A 20,149-nucleotide genomic window follows, 5' to 3' on the forward strand; every position below is an offset into this window, starting at 1 on the left:
CTTAGCTTGATAGACACTAGTAACATATGTGAGTCTACTGAAACCTTTTTAAAAATTCTTGAGCTTGGTTCCTTCCCCTGCCTCCATTTTTAATATTCCTCACTCAGATGGCAAGAGACCTTTTCTGTATTTAAAAATCATTTCCTACCTAATTAGACCTATTGTTGAATATCAGTTTCATTCTTTAAAGTATTTTCTTGCCAAGTTGGCATCAATGTTTTTTTTTAATGGTTAATTAGAGTAGATTTTTTTAAACCAATAAAGTGAGGCTTTATAAAAAACATGAAAGAAATTAGTAGAATAATTTCTATTAACATGGTTGTATCTATAATTATCATCAATGAACATCAGTGAAAAGTGTTATTATTTGGGCTGGAAAATTCTTAGTTTAATGAGACAAGTGGATGAAAATGTTGAAGAGTTTCGGTTTAAATTTGTAAAGCCATGCATAAGCAGCTTCCCGGAGGACTGCTGCTATGAACAGCTTTGGAAGTTCTGATTACATAGTATAGTGAGCTCTCTATGTATTCAATAACAAATCAGAGCAAAACATTCATAGAAAATAAAAATACAACATTCACCATGGCACAACTCAACAACTTATTACTAAAATGGCCACATAGTTTTCACCAAAGTGGTCACATAGTTTTAAACAAAGTACATTCATTTAGTCAATCACAAAATCCTTAATTCAATCACAAAGTACAGAAGTCAAAGTTCTCCACCCCTAGGTCACAGTAAATCATAATCTTCTCAGTCAGTACACAGTATGCAAGTAAAGTCTTCCTTCAGCTTGACTTGAGGCTCGCTCTCAGCTTCCATGGTTCCTCTTACATGGTCCCAGTTCCAACTGTCACCTGGGTTCAAAGGCAGGTAGCTCCCAGTTCCTTGTCCAGCTCCTTGTCCAGTTCTTCATCCAGTTCCCATTCCATATTGAAGTTCGCAGTGTCCAGTCCACCTCACAGTTCCTGTTTCTGGGAAGACAAAGCTTGACAGAACCACAATAATATTCATGCACATTGCCGGCACCATCATCAGTTCATTATCTGCCTGTGAATTCAACTCAGACCCACCAACAAGGTCTGAGAACTCAACACAAACATAGAAATCGACACAGACCCACAAACAAGGTCGAAGAGGTCAATACAAATCATCAGTAAAGTCCCAGGACCTCTAAAACCCTCCTCCAGGACTTCTGTAAACAGACAACCAGAAAATCCTCTTTCAGGGCTTCCAGTAAGGTTCCAGGGCTTCTGTACAAAGTATCACAAATGTCAACACAGCCAGAGCAGACAAGAGTGCCAGGACACCACAAGTTTTCTCCTTCTTGACTTTGCCACCACAAGAGTCCTCTTCTCGGTTCTGCTGTCTCTAGCCTGGGCCTCTTATATATGGTCACTAGCTCCTCCCCTTCCTATTGCAGGAGTTCATGAGTTCTAGGGTTCACAAGTTGTGGGGTTCACATGTTCTGTTTCTTAACAGACTTGATACAAAGCTCAAAAGAAACTTGAACTGAAACAAGGTGTTAATTCAATAGCTGAAACAAGGTGTGAACTACTTCTGTGCTTGCCATTACAAAATTATAAGAGAAGAAGGAAATTTTAGGAACTTGAAATATAGTTTGTTGCCCCAACCCTGTAGTAATTGACAAACCTGAGGATATAGGAGACTTGGTTAACTTGGACAGCTGTCTCAAACAGTGGAAAGTATCATAAGGGCTTCTTGAACATGTGATTGAGTACTGGAATTTGCACATAAACGTTAATCTTGTTTTCAGGGTTTTGAGTATTTTCCTTTTCCAGTTTAATATCCTGATTGTTTTGATAAACTTTTATGATTTAAAAAAGCAGTGCCAAAATATGACTCTTCTGTGCTAATTGTTAGATCTCAAGAATAGACCCAGAGCCAATTGACAATCCTGGTCTTACAAATAGGGTTGCCTGTATCAAATTGCTTGCCCTCTCAATGAGGGGGGAAGGGAGGAAGAGAATTTGGAATTCAAAATTTAAAAAATGAATGTTAAAATTGTTTTTACAAGTAGTTAGAAAAAATAAGATATTCAAAATAAAACCGTATCGGTTTCTTTTTTTAATGAACATTTTCAAAGTGAGTTACAACCCTAACGTCCCAACCACCTCATATTCTACCCATGTACTGCCCTCCCCAAACCTCCCAAAGTAGCATTTTTCATTAATATTATATTACCATAACATAGTCAACACATTTAAGCTTCCCAGAAACCAGAGATTATATTTGGCAACAATATTTTTCAGCATTGCTTTGATTGTATAGTGGTCAATCATTTCTTTTGTATATGAGTATGCTGGATGAAATAAGAGGTAGAAAACAGCCCTGGCTGAAGGATGAGCTAGAAGTTTCTCCATAGAGGATTATGAATGTTCTTAAGTTTCAGTATGAAGTTCATGGTTTAGGGAATACCATCCTATGTTGAATTATTGACTGGAATTCATTTTTCTTTGTCTGAGTCAATATTTTGCCATTTATTTCTAGTAGAGTAGATTTCTTAACAGTATCATTTTTCAAAGCAGGAAGTTATTTTGAGATGCTGGTCATGGGACAACAATATTGCATAATGCTATTATTGAATATTTTCATCCATTTTGGCACTATAGGTAATCTACCTTGAGCCATTTGATAGATCTGATCCATATATTATCCCTCCCCTTCCCTCATATAGTATATTGAAGATTCAGGAGACCTGAATTTGGCTAATTAAATATTTGAAAATAGTCTGAAATATTATTTCTACTTTAACTCAGTGTTGGATTTTTGTCACATAAAATACAGGAGAATGAAATTCATGCCATGCACTTAAACTTTTTATGAACAGCTTGAAATAATTTATGACTTTACTGTGTTTTATGGTTTGTGTGAGTGTGTGTATGTGTGTGTATGCGTATACCCACCTGTCTGTGTGATAGGGAGTCTGTGATGTTTATTGCCAGAGTGTATATTTGAATGTTTAAGGCTATTTACTAACTAAGACATGGTACAACGAAGTGAAAAATGATACCTCAGTTATGGCATTGGGGATCAAACGGGCTCCCCAAAATCACTTGGTAATTGAAATAAAGAAATGAATACTTGGGGCAGGTAGTGCAGTGAACAGAATATGGCCCTGTAGTCAGGAGGCCTTGGGTTCAAATGTGGACTCAGATACTTGACATACACTAGCTGTGTGACCTTGGGTAAGTCTTTTAACCCCAATTGCCTTCTCTCTCCCCCCTCCAAAAAAAAATGTTTTCCCCACTCAGTTCTATTTTTAAAAAACACTCCAAAATAGAACTTTTTTTGGTTAAAAACAGCTAATATTCGCCAATATCACTAATTGCTTCTAAAAAATACACAGAGAAATATTTTTAAAAATAATAATATTAAATGTCTAAATACAGCTTGGTATTGATCTTTAGTTATTGTAAATCTCTTAAGTTTTACCTTGTTTTCCCTCATAGGCTTGAGTTGAGCATTTCTCTTACCTTGAACTATTTGTCTTGAAGTAAAAATCCTCATTGGGAATATATACTTTTGGCTTTAGGCTATAGAGTCATTGACTCATAAAATATTTGAGCTGGAAATCACTTGAGAGATCATCTAACTTAATCCTACACTTTTAAGATGAAACAGCTGAAGCCCAGAGATGTTAAGTGACTTGTATCATGTCACATAGGTCCAAGCAGAGCCAGGACTAGACCCCAGGTCCCCTGACTGCTACTGCCCTGGTGCCTGATACATAGCAGGTGCTTAAATAAAAAACTAGATCATTGACTTTTCCCATTACAACCTGTCTTACTTTTAGTGGTGTGCTGGTAAATTTTTAACACCTGGCTCTCTGGGGAAAAAAAAGTACACAAGACTTATTTTAAAGTTTAATCTGTGTTATTAACATTTTCTCCATCTCATTAAGTCTAGGCAGTCAGCAAAACAATAAGTCAATCCATGATTTATAGTAGTTGCTGATTTCTGAATTGTAAATGCTCAGGATGAAAATTTAAGTTATCTCCAGCTTTTCAAGCTGACTCTAGCACATCACTGTTTATATTAAATAATCATTCTTTAAAATATTGTCCAAGTAAAGAAGGTCAACTTTTTCCTTCCTCACTATGATAAGAATGTCAAAGTGATGAGAGATGGCTCCCAATAGGTTCAGCAGGAACCCTGATCTTATCTAAGACCAGAACACCTGCAATTCAGTCTGGAAAGAATTCAGTAGGCCCAAGCAGACTTGGAGTTAGAGTTGTAAAAGTTTATTGTTACACCTTACAGCAGGTAAGGGTTATTAGGCTGTACAGCAGGCAAGAGTCCTTTAGAGGACCTGCAACCTTAAAGGGGTAGAATTAAGATTTTTATAGGGTAATCCATTGTAGAACCAGTGCCAGTTATACTAACTAGGTGATTAATGGTGGGATTAGGGAGGAGTTAAGGTGGGGCCAGTGTTTAAAGGAACATACATTTTTAATGTAACTGGGCAGGCTTATTGCCCATGATTCACTGGGAAAAAGCCCAAGGGGGAGCTACCTGGAGGTGTGGTTTTAGGTTTGAAACGTCACTAAGTCAGCTAGCGGTCAAGGGCTGACTGAGAAGTCCCCAGTCTGCCACCCATCAGTGTCATGTTTGACAGGATTGATGTCTGGGAACCAAGGTTAAGTGGAGACTCAGTATGTGGATAATAGGCAAAGGAGTTAACCCAGAGATAGGGTCCTGAAGGATTCATTGAGGCAGCCAAGGAGTCAACCTAGAGATAGGGCACCGAAGGATTCATGGGGGCAGCGGGACACTGTACAAGGGGGAGATAATAGTTGCCTGAGCTGGAATGTTTATAGATACTTTTGTGAAGGATTCATAGATGTAGCTTGTTATTGTTCCAAGCTGAGTTAATTCATGAGTTGTTGCTGGGCAGAGTAATTGCTCTGAAGCTGGGTGGGGGGAGAAGGGGCAGAGTTAATGTTCTGAGACTGGGGAGGGGGGGGTATGATTTTACAAACTGGTTTTACAGACTGATGTTACAAATATAGATCCCAAGCATCCCATCATTGCTGATGTTATGAATTGGTATTACAAATTGAGTTTACAAATTGATTTTACAAACCTAGATCCCAAGCACCCCGTCAAAAGTATACAGTATAAAACAGAGGAGAATTTGGCACAGCATTAATATTTCTGAATGAGCATTCATGAAACCGCCTATTGATATATAGAACTTATATAAACCAGCTGTAGTTTTCCTAGGACCACTTCAGCATAAAGCATTTTTTGGTGTTCCTTTCAGCTTCGTCCTTGGGGACTTTAGCTTACTATCCTTCCCCCCCCAAAGCTTCGAAGTTAATTCCTCTCAAGTTTTAGCTCCTTTGTCCTCATGGACCTTCTACATGGTTGGTGAGAAGCCAGAAAAGAGAAGCTTTACAGATCTGCATTAACTAGGGTGACCTCCAATTAGAGAGGAAGAACTTTTTCCCTTCCTGTTCCCTTCCTTTCTTTTAGCCCTTTACCCTTTTTGTTGCTAGTTTTAGTAACAAGAATGTGTGTGTGTGTGTGTGTGTATGTGTGTGTGCTCTCCCTGAAAGACACACCCTCTCCTCAATCACGTACAAAGCTTATTTGATTATAGAACTTGGAGTTTAAAGATCGAGTTTACCAGAACATGAATTTTAGAAATAGATTTACACAGAACTCAAGGCTAAGATGTAAAGTGACTTCACCATGATGCTTTTTAGGATAATTGGATCTTTAAAAAACAAAACTATATTAGCCACAATCAACAGATGCCCAAATCTATAGGCTTTTATTTTAAAGTGCTTACTGTTAAAAGATCACAGAAGTGCTCAGGGTTTGGGACATCTGAGTTGGTATTTTGGCCGAAACTTAAACTGAATCAGATTCCCAACATCCTCTAAATTAGGACTGAGCTGAGAGGTCAGGTCAGGTCCCGTTTTACAATGCCCCTCTTTCCTTTTCCCCCAAATCCATTTTGGTCCTCCTTTAGGATGGCCTGAAGATGAACTTCTCTCTAGGATTAGGGGACAAGGCAAGGTCTATTCACATCCTTGTTCTAGAACAAGCTGAAATGGAGCAGCTACAACAAGGAAGTAAGAACTTAGTTCTCTTAGTAAGAGATTTGAATCGCTATTTATAGCTTCTTTCTTTTATCCCACAACTTTGTCCAAGGCAGCTCATTCTGCTTTTATAGATGATTAAGAAGCTTTTCCATACATCAGGCCCAAATGAGCCCCTCTGTGGTTTCCACCCATTGTTCTGAGCTCTACTTTTCAGGACGAAGCAGAACTTGTCTGTTTCTTCTTCCGTTTAATAGCCCTCCAGATCCTTAAAGATCGCACCTTTTGCAGGCAAAACAGTTACTTCAGCCAATATCTTTATGGCAACATCTTGAGGCCCTTCAGCATCCTGGTTGCTTTGAACTGACTTTTTCTAGTTTTGTCATTATTTTTCTATGAATAAAGTGCTCTAAACTAGAGCAGAATACAGGGGACCTCTTCAGCAATAATCAGCAGACACTTACTAAATGCCCACTTTGTGTCAGGCACAGTGCTAGGTGCTATAAAATGAAGGCACAAAGCAATTCTTTCCCCTCAAAGCTTACTTTCTTATTTTTAATGCTTCTGACACTATTCTTACAGGATCTTGCTATGCTTTTATATTCATCCCCCCTTAATGACTCTAGCTTCCAACTTCCATATGCATCTTTTAAAAAATCTGAATGAGGGGCAGCCAGGGGGTGCAGTGAATAGAGCACTGGCCCTGAAGTCAGGAGGACCTAAATTCAAATGTGGCTTCAGATACTTGACACTTAACTAACTGTGTGACCTTGGGTAAGTCACTCACCCCAAATTGCTTTGCCTTCTCTCCTCCAAAAAAAAAAATCTGAATTAGTGATTTCCCTGTACATCCCCATAGATCCATTTAGACAACTCTCTCGCTTTTTCTCCCTTAGCAGAATTGTTTCTCTTTGTATATTTAGAATTTTATTCTTTAGAGTGAAAGCTCTGACCTGGAATGACTTCCCTTGTAGAATACTACCTCTTCATTCTCTAAAGTCTTTGAAATATTTTCTCTAAAAATATAGGGTGCATGTTAAACTATGCACTGCATTCCTCTCCTGGGCCACAAATTCTGAGTTAGAGTGGGGTCACTGCAAAGGTTCCCTTCCTTTTTATTTCAGTAACCAATTTCCTATTGCTGAAAATAACTTTTAGGAGAGCAGTTTTCTTTAAGTCATACAACTTTGAAGACTGAAATCATCATTAAGGCAAGCTAAGAGAGAAAGAGAGAGAGATGCAGAGAGACAAAGAATGATAGAGAAGAGAGTAAGAATGAGAATAATAGAGTACATAGGAAAATAGGATCCTACATCTAGAACCAGAAGTGCCTTAGAGGTGTTTGAGCTCAAAGCACCATTTTACAGGTGGAGAAACTGAGGCCCAGAGAATTTAAATGATTTGTCCAAGGTAACACAAGTAGTGTCAGAGTTGGAAGTTCAGCCTAGGTCATGTGACTACAAGTTCAGTTTTTCAAATTTAGCGTGTTCTTGCTTGCCTCATAAATGTCCAGATAATTAAAGGTCCCCATAATTATTATGTCATGCCTTCATGCCATGCCAGACATACTACTGATTTTTTTTTTTTTTTTTTTTTTGCTTTTTAGAGGGGGGAAGGTAGGGCAATATGGGTTAAGTGATTTGCCCAATGTCACAGGGCTGGTAAGTGTTAAGTGTCTGATGTTGGATTTGAACAGGTCCTCCTGATTTCACAGCTGGTGCTCTGTTCACTGCACCACCTACGACTGATTTCTTGAACTCTTTATGTCTTTGTTCTGTCTGGTGCTCTATAACATTCTAAGGGTTTCTGTCCAGATATTCTGTAGTATACCAAAATACTCTAAGGACTCAACTGAAATAGTGTGTCGGATATTGCTGAAAATAACTAGGAGAGGCAACCATTTGATATTCAGCAATCTGTGCTATGGAATGTCTTCTCAAGCCAAGATTCCGAGATGGCAGCAAGTTGAAGATGCCCAGCTGAAATAGCGGCAGACTTCTCCTTAGCTGTTTGGTTGCACATACACAACACAGTAGCTACGACCATCAACAATGTTATTTTCAAATATGAAATGTAACCGTGTTTTAAAATTTAAAATTTCGGGACAATATATTCCTTTGCTCCGGATCTTGTTTAGGAATGATATATCTGAAAAAGTTTTGTCAATAGTTTAGACAGTGAGACCAGGAAAAAAAATGAATCAATTTCCTTTGTGATACTTGCTGAAACCATAGCAAGGACTTTGTATGCTCTGAAGAAATACCACACCAGGACTGTGTCTTCTATTTCTGATTCATAAAATCTTTTCTGTCCATCAACTGGATTTCAGTTTAGTGTAGTCTCTTTGAGACCTTTGATATTTGGTCCCACATTAACTTAAACAAGTAAGTTTACAATTCCTATTCAGCTCATTTTTTGGGAGAAGTTTTAAGGAAAGCATAGTAGTTTTCTCGTAGTTTTGTTGATTTTCATATAGAGCACAGGCCAAATGCTGGTGAATAAAATTGTTTGAATGTAATTTGCTATTCTAATTTCTTTAAAATTTTTTTTTATTTTTATGCATTTCAAGACATGACTTTTTTTTTTTGGAGGGGAGAAGGCAGGGCAATTGGGGTTAAGTGACTTGCCCAAGGTCACACAGCTGATAAGTGTTAAGTGTCTGAGTCCACATTTGAACTCAGGTCCTCCTGACTCCAGGGCCAGCTCTGTATTCACTGTGCCACCTAACTGCCCCATAGTAATTTCTCTAGAGATCAACAAGTAAATAAAACAAACTTCTAAGTACACTGAGAGGGATGAACATCTAAAATTTATGTTGTATTTTGGAGAGGGGTAGAGTAGACGGGATTAGCTCGTTCAAATTATAGACAATGCAAGTACAAAGTTTGCTCTTTCTATTTGAGTTAGTCAGTAAGCATTTATTAAAGGGGTAGCTAGGTGGTACAGTGGATAGAGCACTATGTTTGGAATTGGGAAGATTCATTTTCCTGAGTTCAAATCCAATGTCAGACACTAGCTGTGGGCAAATCACTTACTGTTTGCCTTAGTTCCTCACCTGATAAATGAACGGGAGAAGGAAATGGCAAACAGCTCTGATATCTTTGCCAAGAAAACCCTGAAATGGAGTCAGGAAGAATTGAACACAAGAAGAACAAACACATCTATTAAACACCTGCTATGTCCTGAGTGCTTGGGATACCAAAAAGGCAAAAGGTAGTCCCTGCTTTTAAGAAGATTACGCCATCTAATGAGGGAGGCAGCATGCAAATAGCTGTGTTCAAAGAAACCATGTACAGGATAAAGTGGAAATAATCAGCAGAGGGAAGGCATTAACAGTAAGGGGGATCAGGAAAGGCTTCTTAAGAAAGTGGGATTTTAACTGGGATTTGAGGAAGCCAGGAAGTAGAGATCAAGAGGGAAAATATTGCAGTTACTAAAGACACCCAGCCAAAATGCCCAGAGTTTGGAGGTGGAGTGTTGTATGTGAAGACTGGCAATGAAGCAAGTTATTGGATCACCATGTATGTGGGGAATGAAGAAAATGTAAGACGGCGTCAAGAGCAGGAGGGGCCAGGTTGTAAAGAGTTTGATCCTGAAGAGGTTATGGACCCACCAGAGTTTATTGAAAAGGGAGGTAACAAGGTCAGAACTATGCTTTACAAGCACGCTTTGACAGCTGAGTGGAGAATGAGCTGGACGGGAGGAGATTTGAGTCAGGGAGCTAACCAAAGGTTCCTGGAAGAGTTCAGGTGAGATGATGGGTGTGTGTACCTGAGCGGTGGTGGCTGTATCAGAGAGAAGGGAGCACAGTGTGAGAAATGATAGTCTACTTCTATTGGCAATCTGAAAAGAAATGTTGTGATTTTTATTTTCATTTTGTCTATTGCATCCTCAGAGCAATGTTTAATTACCTTTAGATGTACTAAATATTTTAACTATCTTAAAAATAGTTTCTCTGGGGGGCAGCTAGGTGGTGTAGTGAATAGACCTGAAGTCAGAAGGACCTGAGTTCAAATAGGCCTCAGACCCTCGACACATTTACTAGCCGTGTGACCTTGGGCAAGTCACTTAACCCCAATTGCCCTGCCTTCCACCCCCCAAAGACAAAAAAAAAGTGGTTGCTGTTGCTTTTTTGGAGGTGTTTTTGCTTTTGTTTTTGGTGCTTAGCTCTTCTGGATGGTTGTGTGCGTTTTGGTTTAGGGAGCAGACGTTAAACAAGGAAGACGCAGTCTTTGTGGAGGCTGGATGTCTTTACTGCTGAAATGACTGTAAAGTTATGCTTTTTTTAAAGATTGATGCGTTATAGAGAAAATGAAAATAGGTGATGTTCTCACTTCTTTAGCATTTTTGGGGAATAAAATTCTGCTTTGTATATAAATTACTCAAGTGTAGTTGTTTGGACTTTTCCAAAGGAAAAAGCATTGGTTTGGGAAATATCCAAGTGTTGATTGGGGCTTCAGAAGTTTGTGTTTGATAGGGGGCCCTTCAAGGGGAACTCCAAGTGACTTCCATCAACCCCACCTGATATTACAGATGTCTGTACCAAAGCCTCGGCACCCCTGCAGCTTGACCTTGTAAAGTGTGTCATGGATTTAATGAGAGACAGATTGAGAGAAACAATGGATGGGCCACATGTTTTGTTACCATCTCAGGTCACTAAGCTTGGAATGAAAGACTGCATTACATTACTCTGAGTTACATTAAGAAAGCTCACTGCCCCCCAACCTGCCATTGCCTTGAGCTGTTCTGACTCAGTTTAGAGAAATATCTGCAAAAATTTAGGAAAAATGGCCTCCCATAGAATGACAGCTAGGTGGCACCGTGGGTAGAGTGCTGGGCCCAAAGTCAGGAAGCCTCATCTTCCTGAGTTAAAATCTGCCCTCTGTTACTGCCTAGTGTTACTGTTACTGCTGTGTTTGCCTTAGTTCCTCATCTGTAAAATGAGCTGGAGAAGGAAATGGCAAACCTCTCCAGCATCTCTGCCAAGAGAACCCCAAATGGGGTCATCAAGAGTCAGACACGACTGAAACGACTGAACAAAAACTGACTACCCCTTGTTTTGTTTTTCCTGGTTTATTACCTATGTTTATTTACAATTCAGTGACCAAAAAGCAAGAGAAAGGCAGAAAGGCCAGGGAGCTATGTTATCCTGAAGTAAGTGATAAAGCCCTGAATAACAGCTGACTTCCTAAAACGTTTTATTCCATTCTCACGGCTATGTGATGACACTCTACTCCACTCTGCTCAAAGCCTTTAAAAAGAGTAGCTTCAATAAATACTTGGATTTGGCTGTCAGAATAAAGTGGGGGGAAATGGTTAGAAATAATGTATGCTAGCTGTTTATTTTTTTTTTAAAGAAGAAATAGACTTACATTATATGTTTAAAACATTTCAGATATTCCTGGTTATAAACAAAAGTTCTTCAACCTTTAAATGAAATTATAATAATATATTGGGGTTTGTTTTTTCAGCTGCTAAACCAGGACTGTTACCGCCACCACCGGCTCTTCCCCCCAGACCTTTTGTGTCCCAGGTAGGAACCACATTTGATCTCAGCAGTTTTGACATGAATGTTATATAATGCTAACAGCCCTGTGCACACAGTTGTTTGACTTACACAAATGAATCAGGCAGATTTTCATGTGTATGGCAAAGCATATAGTCTGCAAAAGAAGCCAACTTTTATTATCCTTAAAAGGTGAGTTGCTCAACAGACCACTGAACCAATGACTTTATCCTTTGGACAGATCTCTGGCTGTGCAACTTTGCTTTCCAGCAGAATTACTGCAATTATAACCCAAAGGGATGTGGGGGGTGGCAGGGCGGGGAAATGTGATAACCTACAAGGGCTACTCCATTGGAGCAGACATAGTCATTGAAGAACAGGATCAGATTGTCCTGAAATCTTTCCACTTACGGCTGAGCAGCAGCAGGGATGAAATTGAGTGGTGATCAGCGTGAAGCTGTCTATTGTCCCAGGTGTCCTAAGAGCAAAATGCCAAGGCAGCAGAGAAGGGAAGGCTGTTTTGTATGTGAATTGTCTACCTCATTGACATGCATCTCTGTGCTTCTTCATCAAATCCCCACTCCCCTGTTGTTTAGGAGTAAGAGTGCAGTAATTTTAGAGTGTATTGTGGGCCCCCCCTTTTATCAAGTCTGCTGATAGATGTTAACAGGGCAGTTTCTAGAATTGTTTTATTCCACTTTGACTTATAGGGATGACAGTTCTCTTAGTCCCCTCTGCAAGAATGCCCTTCCTTATGTCTTATTTTCAGTTTGACCACTGAAATATTCCAGTTTTCATTCGTCAATGAGTATTTTGTGGGGCGGCTAAGTGGCTCAGTGAATAGAGCGCTGGCCCTGGAGTCAGGAGGACCTGGGTTCGGATTCGGCCTCAGACACTTAACACAAAAACTAGCCATGTGACCTTGGGCAAGTCACTTAACCCCAATTGCCCTCCAAAAAGCAAAAAAAAAAAAGTATTTTGTGGTAAACATTAGGGACTCTTTTACAGGAAGAGTCCAGATTTCTGCCGTGTGACATTCCATAGTTCTAAGGAGTTAATTTACATGAGACAAATAGTTGACTTCAGATTAAATTGAGCAATTTTGTGACCAGCTCATTTACCTCATCCATTTACCCCCTCAGAAAACTGAAGTATTTGTTTCCAATTGAAGGATAATAAGGTAGCTGCAACGACTAGCTGAAGGTCTGTCTTCCCTGACTCAAGGACAAGTCAGAAACCCTTTAAATCACTGTCTCAACAAAGCTGCCTAATGGCTTTCACTGGTTTTTACTCCACTATGTATCTGTCTAAGTGCTGTACTCATTTTCTAGGCTAGTGGCATCAAATTCAAATGGAGATGCAACTGTGTGCTTCATCTTGACTTAGAAAAATCATAAATTAATGATATCTGTGTTTTATTGTATTTTTATTAATTTTGTAAAATGTTTCCCAGTTACATTTTAATCTTGGCGTAAGCAGCCCTCAGGTTGGACACCTCACATTAGAGTTGCCCAAGAACCATCTTTTTACCTCTAGATTTAAAGGTTTTGCCATCATTGTGAGGCAAGGATCTGGAATATTAAGTGAAAATTGAGGGAGGGCAACATGACATAATGGATAGAGCATGAGAATTGTAGTCAGAAAGGTCAGAGTTCAAATTTGACCTTACACATTTTTACTAGATTTGACCCTGGGAAAAGTCACTTAACCTCTCTTGACCTCAGTTTCTTCCTCTGTAAAGTGAAGGGTATTAGACTGAATGGTCTCTCAGGACCCTTTCAGCTCTAAATCTTTCATCCTAAGATCCCAATTCCAGTGTCATCTTTAAAAATTTGGGATTTTTTCCATCTAAAACAGATGGAATCCCAGAGTTCAGAGTCATTCTCACATGCCATTTTTTTTAGTGATTGTTCTCTAGAATCCAAACCTGGTAACTAGTAGCTAATGTGTTCTGCCAACATGAAGGCACACAGAGAAAACTGGTCTCAAAAAAAGCATTCATGATGATTCTCACTTTTCTTTACTCTTTCCCTGCTCTGAATTCTGCTGCTGCTATCTGAAATCTTTGATCATTTGGCTTGAACCTTACACCAGTGTATTGAGGTAGAATTTGTTACCTTTATTTGTGTAGCCAGAAGGAAAGAACTTGATGAGTTTTCTTGTTTGTCTAGCAGGTTTTACACCATAACACAAGCAATGACTCCATCAGCCAGCCCAAACCTCCAGGCCAGCTACCAGCCTATGGTGATTTCAGACTTCCAGAGCAGGTAGGTAACAAGGACAGACACAGATTTCCTAGATGATTCTGCCATCTCTTCCTGTGACTTTTCTTAAAAAAAAAAATTCAATTAACAACAATTTGTTTTCTCTTCCTCCTTTCTCCTCTCAAATAAAAAATAACAAAAACAGAAAATCCTTGTAACAGATATGCAAGATATAAAAAAATTCCCATGTTATTTATTTATTTATTTATTTTTGGATTTCTACATTCACTTTCATAAGATTTAGAGTTTTAAGTTTTCTCCTTCTCTTGGGGTGGCTAGGTGGCGCAGACCCGAGTTTGGTTCCAGCCTCAGACACTTAACACCCACACAAAAAAACTAGCTGTGTAACCTTGGGCAAGTTACTTAACCCCTTTTTGCCCTCCAAAAGGGCAAAAAAAATTTTTTTTCCTCTTTCTCCTTCCCTATTCCCCTCTTCCCTCCCCAAGTTGTTGTGCGAATTTATATAAGCCATACATGTAAAATCATATTAAACATATTTCCACATTAGTCATATTGTAAAGAAGAAATAGAACCAAAGAGAAAAGCCATGAGGAAGAAAAAAAGGAAAAATAATATGTGTAATCTAGAGCTACATCTATCAAAGCTGGTCATTGCACAACATTGCTATCACTGTGTACAATGTTTTCCTGGTTCTGCTCACTTCACTCCGCATCAGTTCACGCAAGTCTTTCCAGATTTTTTTGAAGTCTGCCTGCTCATCATTTCTCATGGAACAATATCATTGCATTAATTCATATGCCACAATTTGTTCAGCCATTCCCCAATTGATGGATATCCCTTCAATTTCCCCATGTTGCTTATGTCTCTGTGTGTGTTGTATGTGTGTGTCTGATTCTGTACTGTGAGTTCAACCTATCTTTTTTAGAAGGTGGTTGGGTTTGAACTTTGGAATCAATTGCATGAAATAGGAGATGTTGGCAAAGGACCGCCCAGCATAGCATGCCTGCACCAAAGAAGGCTCTATGAGCAAAGCAGATTTCAATAGCTCAAAAAACAAACCAAAACCAAAACCTGGAGATGTGCACATTTAGGGACATCTCCATCCCACATATTCTTACGGTCTCTTTGTGCCTGACCTGTGGTCTACCGCCTTCGGAGCTCATGTGGTCTGATCAGCCACAGTCTGACACACGGTACCTGGACTCCAACATGGTGATGTCATGGTGATTCATCTTCAAGGAAGAAGGGCAACAACCTAACCTAGCCTAACCTTGAGAAGGTAAGCTGTTTCATCATCGGGCCTTTCCATGGTTGGTCATTGCATTGATCAGAGTTTTTATGACTCTCCTGAAGTTGTCTGTACAGTGGTGTTTTTCTTGTAGACATTGTTTTCCTGATTCTGCTCGCTTCAGTCTGAGTATGTATCAGTTCATACAAATCTTCGCAGGTTTCTCTAAAGCCTTTTGCCATTTCTTATGGCACAATAGTGTTCTATTATATTAATTTACCATAACTAGTTCGGCCATTCCCCAATTGATGAGTACCTCTTAACTTCCAATTCTTTGCCACAAAAAGAGGTTGCTATAAACATTTTTATCCCTAAGCGTTCTTTCCTCTATTATCTTTTGGGCACATGGGACTAGTGGTAGCATGCCTGAGTCAAAAGGTTCTCCAGCACTTTCATGCCCCACAGTTTCCTTGAGGAGAAAATTGCTGTGTAATATATTATGTATTCTAGTGCTGCGTTATAAGTGTCTAGGTTCCTACTAATCACAGCCAATGCTAACAGCTGGTGTTTCTACAGCACTTTAAGGTTTGCAAAGCACTTTCCACATATCTCCTTTTTTCGTGTCAGAACCTAGGGAGGGAGCTGCCAGCCTTTCATTGTTAAAGCTTCCTTTTTTCTTCTGGTTTCATTTTTAGCAAATAGTCAATGATATGAAAAAAATTTCTTGCAGTAATATTCCATTTTGTTAGTTGATGGACCAGAATCTTGCATGCTGAGTATCTAGAGTTAAAATATTTATAGACAGTCTAAGCATTGTCCTTCTTACTGCTTTTTTTTGGCAGTTTTTTGCCTCTCTGCTACCATCTACTGTAGAAGCAGAAGGAAACTGCATAAAACTGGGGGTCATTTTGTGTTTTTCTTTGTTTCAGGAGTCATGATAGCCAAACATTCATCGCTTACACACATTTAGTCACTAGGACAATACTCAGGGCCTTTCCTTCGTGGTAGAGCCTGTCAAATCTAAGCAAAACCTTATAGAACCCAACTACATCAGTATCACATGAGAAGGCATCAGTGGTGGTAAGAGTCTAATTCATAATCATCCAAATGAAAATTCAGCTTTTCTGTCAAAACTAATTTCTTTTTATTCATTTGCATTTATCATGGATTAAAATGAGAATTTCATTTCTTTAAAAAAAAGGTTTGCTATTCTAGTTCTGAACAAAAGGGGGAGGAGGGTATTAATTAGGCTAAAGATTGTGCTTTTGAGCATGGCAGATTATTTTGTTTTGTCTAGGTATAATTTTATCTTAAAGGTAGACTCATTTTTCAGTAGTTTTTCAATAATGTGACTCTTCGTGATCCCATCGAAGTTTTCTTGGCAAAGATACTAGAGTGTTTGGTCAATCCTTTCCTTCGCTCAGAAGAAACTTTGGCAAAAAGGGTTAAATGACTTGCTTAGGGTCACAACGCTCATAAGTGTCTAAGGCCAGATTTGAACTTGCGAAGATGGGTCTTCCTAACTCCAGGCACAGTGCTCTGTCCACTGTACCCTCTAGCTGCCCTAAGGATCTACTCACAGGAACAAAATCTTTGTTGAAAGGTAAATAAATAAAGTGTCTACAATCTTTCTTGGCATTTTGTTAAGTGGCTGCAATGGCTTCTTGTCTAAAAACATTTCTTTACATATAAAGAAAACACAGGTTTCAATAAAATATTTTGTGAGGTTTACATTGTCCAGTGGCCAAAACAAAAAACTCTACATTAAATGAAAATCAGATGCTTGTAAATCCAATTCATACTCCCTTGTAGGTTATACCAATTTGATTTTGTTTTAAGTAGAGCATTAGGAGAGACTATTAATGCTCCTGTGTGGGTTATAGTAATTTTTGAAGTGAAGATTTTTGACATTTTGTGCAAATTTTACTTATTGCCTTTTACTCAACTTTTATCATGAGTTCTCAGATTACTCAAATAGCTTATCGGAGTGCCAGGTCTGCATAGTACTAAGAAATGGCAGATTTCTGATGGTTTTACTTTCATCTTTATTACTTTCAGTTATTTTAGACAGCAGTAAAATGAGCTGGTGGATAACTGTGCTTTAGGCTAATCTGTGTTTGAACTCCAGAGTTCTAGGAGGTATCTCTTAAGGATTTCTTAAAAGAAGGGACTGGTTATGATCCCACTTTCATAGGTCATGGAAGACATTTAATTTGGGTATGCTGTCATCAATGACAGACCGCAGTCCATTCTTACAGATGAGGTGAATTTTTGAGGCTTAAAAACAAAACAAATGAGCTATACAGTTTCAATGTTTGACTATTACTAGATAGAGTAGTGAAAAGATCAAGATCAAAAGTAGGTAAAATGAGGAATAGAAACTGAAGGTAAGTTTCTGAAAGGGAATAAAGGTGAAGGAGGGCAAGTGAGAACTCCAGTGGGAGCCAAGGAATAGTAGAAAAGGGAAAAAGGAGGTTTTAATGATATAAAAAAGACTGGTGACAATAATGTTAACTATGAATTCAGTTCAGTAAGCACTTAAGTGATAATTCACCGGAAAAGGAAGTGACGAGCCACTCCATTATGTTTGCCAAGAAAACCTCATGGACACTATGGTGCACGGGGTCACAAAGAGTTGGGCACAACTGAATGACAAAACCACAATAGCAATGACAGCAGCAAAGTGCTTCATACCACTGCTGGCACTCATTTCGAAATAGTTTTAGATCAGTGGACCTGGTGTCCTTCCACCTCTTTCCTTAACTGGCCTCAGTTTGACAGTCTGTAAAAGAAAAGGAGTGGGCTAAATGACCTCTTTGTCACTTCTGGGTTTTGGTGAATCAAAGTGAAAGTGAGGCAAGCCAAGAATTTAGGAGCAACTCTTTGACCTAGCAATACCAATAACAAGTCTATATACCCCAAAAAAGACAAAAGAAAGAAGGAATGGGTCCGTATTTACGAAAATGCTTATAGCAACTCTTTTTGTGGTGGCAAAGATTTAGAAGCTGAGGGGTTGCCCATCATTTGGGGAAGGGCTGGACAAGTTTCGGCACATGGATGTGATGTAGGAAAGTGGTGAGAGGGAAAACTTGTATAACCTGCTGCTTGCATAGCACCAGCAGTGCCTCTAGAGTGCTGTGTGTTTATTTACTGCTCCCCAGCCTCAGTTCTGCAAGGTCCTGGCCCAAGTCGGGGTCTATCAGCTTGTTTCTGGTTGGGGAGTTTTAGCAGAGTTCTGTTTCATCCTAACATTCAGAGCATCTGAACTCCCCTTTGGTCTAGGACCGTACCTTTGCTCCAGCGACCAGAGCCATACAGCTGCTGTTTGCTTCCCGGGAGTTGTTCCTATAACTGAACACTAGCATGGGTGACCATTCCTTTCTGCCCTAGATCTGTGACCCAGCACTGGGTGGTGGGCAATAGAGATGCCAGATGTCCCCCACCCCCTTCCTGGGCCCAGTGCTTGCCCAGGGATGCCCTGGGGTCTCTTTCTGATGTCCTGTCTTGGTCCTCTGTCAGTTCCTGGATGCTGGAATGCTTTCTGCCTGGCCAGACCTCTTTCTCTGTTCCCCCATCTCCACTGCCTTTGCTCTTCCATCCCTCCCCCTGCCAGTGTATGCAGACCTTTCTGTCCATCTCCCTAAACAACTCTGGACTGCAAAAATGATTCACTATGGCTCTTCTCGGTTTTTCTGATCAGAAATTAGTCAGGTGCATTCTCTAGATCTTTGTCGAGAAAGCGTTGGGGGGCACTAGACTCTGTTGCTTCTTCTCCCTCCACCTTGGCCCTGCCCCCATCCATATGTATGTTTTGTATTTACCCTTTTTGGTTTTGTTTCTTTCTCATCGGGGGGGGGGGGGGGGGGGGGGTTGGAAGGGCTTTGGAAGAGAAGGAAGACAGATTTTCATTATTGGGGAAAAAATGTAACTTATAAAAGGAATTTAGCAGTGTGGCGGCCATGGCAAGAGTTTGGGACTTGGGAACAAGAGAGACCTGGTTTCTTCTTCTTTCTCCAACATTTCGATCAATCAGTGAACAAACGTTTAGTAATCACCTACTATGTTCCAGGCACTGTGCTAAGTGCTGGGAGGTAAAAGATGGTCCTTTTTTTAAAGTAACTTAACTTCTACTAGCTATACGATCACAAGAAAGTCACTTAATCTTTCTGAGCCTCAGTTTCCCCATCTGTAAAATGGGCCAGTTTCTTCTTCATAGTTTTGTCTTGTGGATCAAATGAAAAAATGTATGTAAAGTGCTTCTAAAATGTTACCTGTGGTTATATTGGGAAGCGAGGTGGTACAGGGGCTAGACTGGCAGGCCTGGAGTCAGGAAGACCTGAATTCAAATCTGGCCTTAGACACTTAGTAACTGTGTAACTCTGAGCAAGTCACTTAACTCTATTTGCCTCGCTTTGTTCATTTGTAAAATGAACTGGAGAAGGAAATGGGCAAACCACTCCAGTATCCTTGCCAAGAAGCCCAAATGGAGAAGAGTTGGACAAGACTGAAATGACTGAATGACAAAAAATTTATTTGTTAGAGATTACTGTTTACCATACATAGTGGATATAAATAGTTCTTGCTGAGCTTGCTCAGACCAGAAAGAGGGAGAACCAGAGGGTGAAGCTGGTTACACATACCAGTTTACTGCTTGGGAGGTGGTACAGAGCAGAAGGGCCTGGCAAGGGGAGATCTGAAAGGAAAGAAAACCCTTTCTGTCATACTTCCCCGCTATGGGAATTGGTTTCATAGTCATTCCAGGCACTTTTCTCTATTCCTCTCCATTTTTAAAGCAATGGTTACTTTTATTTTATTTTATTTTTTTAAGCAATTGGGGTTAAGTAACTTGCTCAAGGTTACACGGCCAGTTATTTCTGGGTGTGGTGCTGAGTGTCTGAGCCCGGGATTTGATCTCCAGGTCGTCCCAACACTGGAACCGGTGCTCTTACTCGCTGAGCCACCTGGCTGCCCCTAAGCAATTGGGGTTAAGTAACTTGCTCAAGGTTACACGGCCAGGTGTTTCTGGGTGGGTGCTAAGTGTCTGAGCCCGGGATTCGATCTCCAGGTCTTCTCAACACTGGAGCCGGTGCTCTTACTTGCTGTGCTACCTGGCCGCCCC

General features: G+C 39.8%; 1 protein-coding gene across 15 annotated transcripts in view; it reads left to right on the top strand.

The window, feature by feature from the left end:
* The window catches only part of REPS2 (RALBP1 associated Eps domain containing 2), a 264,766-nt gene that overhangs the window by 199,726 nt on the left and 44,891 nt on the right, over window positions 1–20,149 (top strand). For 12 of the 15 annotated variants that reach the window (XM_069100687.1, XM_069100686.1, XM_069100685.1 and 9 more), the window contains 2 exons: window positions 11,543–11,604; window positions 13,749–13,844. In XM_069100687.1, the coding sequence (XP_068956788.1) occupies window positions 11,543–11,604; window positions 13,749–13,844 (158 nt within the window). The remainder of the gene's footprint in view (window positions 1–11,542; window positions 11,605–13,748; window positions 13,845–20,149) is intronic. The other 3 variants (XM_069100673.1, XM_069100678.1, XM_069100681.1) reach the window with 1 other exon arrangement.

Source organism: Petaurus breviceps, unplaced genomic scaffold (assembly GCF_028583685.1).
Source record: "Petaurus breviceps papuanus isolate PSGF00001 unplaced genomic scaffold, PetGlider_PUasm1.0 419, whole genome shotgun sequence".
Classification (NCBI taxonomy): domain Eukaryota; kingdom Metazoa; phylum Chordata; class Mammalia; order Diprotodontia; family Petauridae; genus Petaurus; species Petaurus breviceps.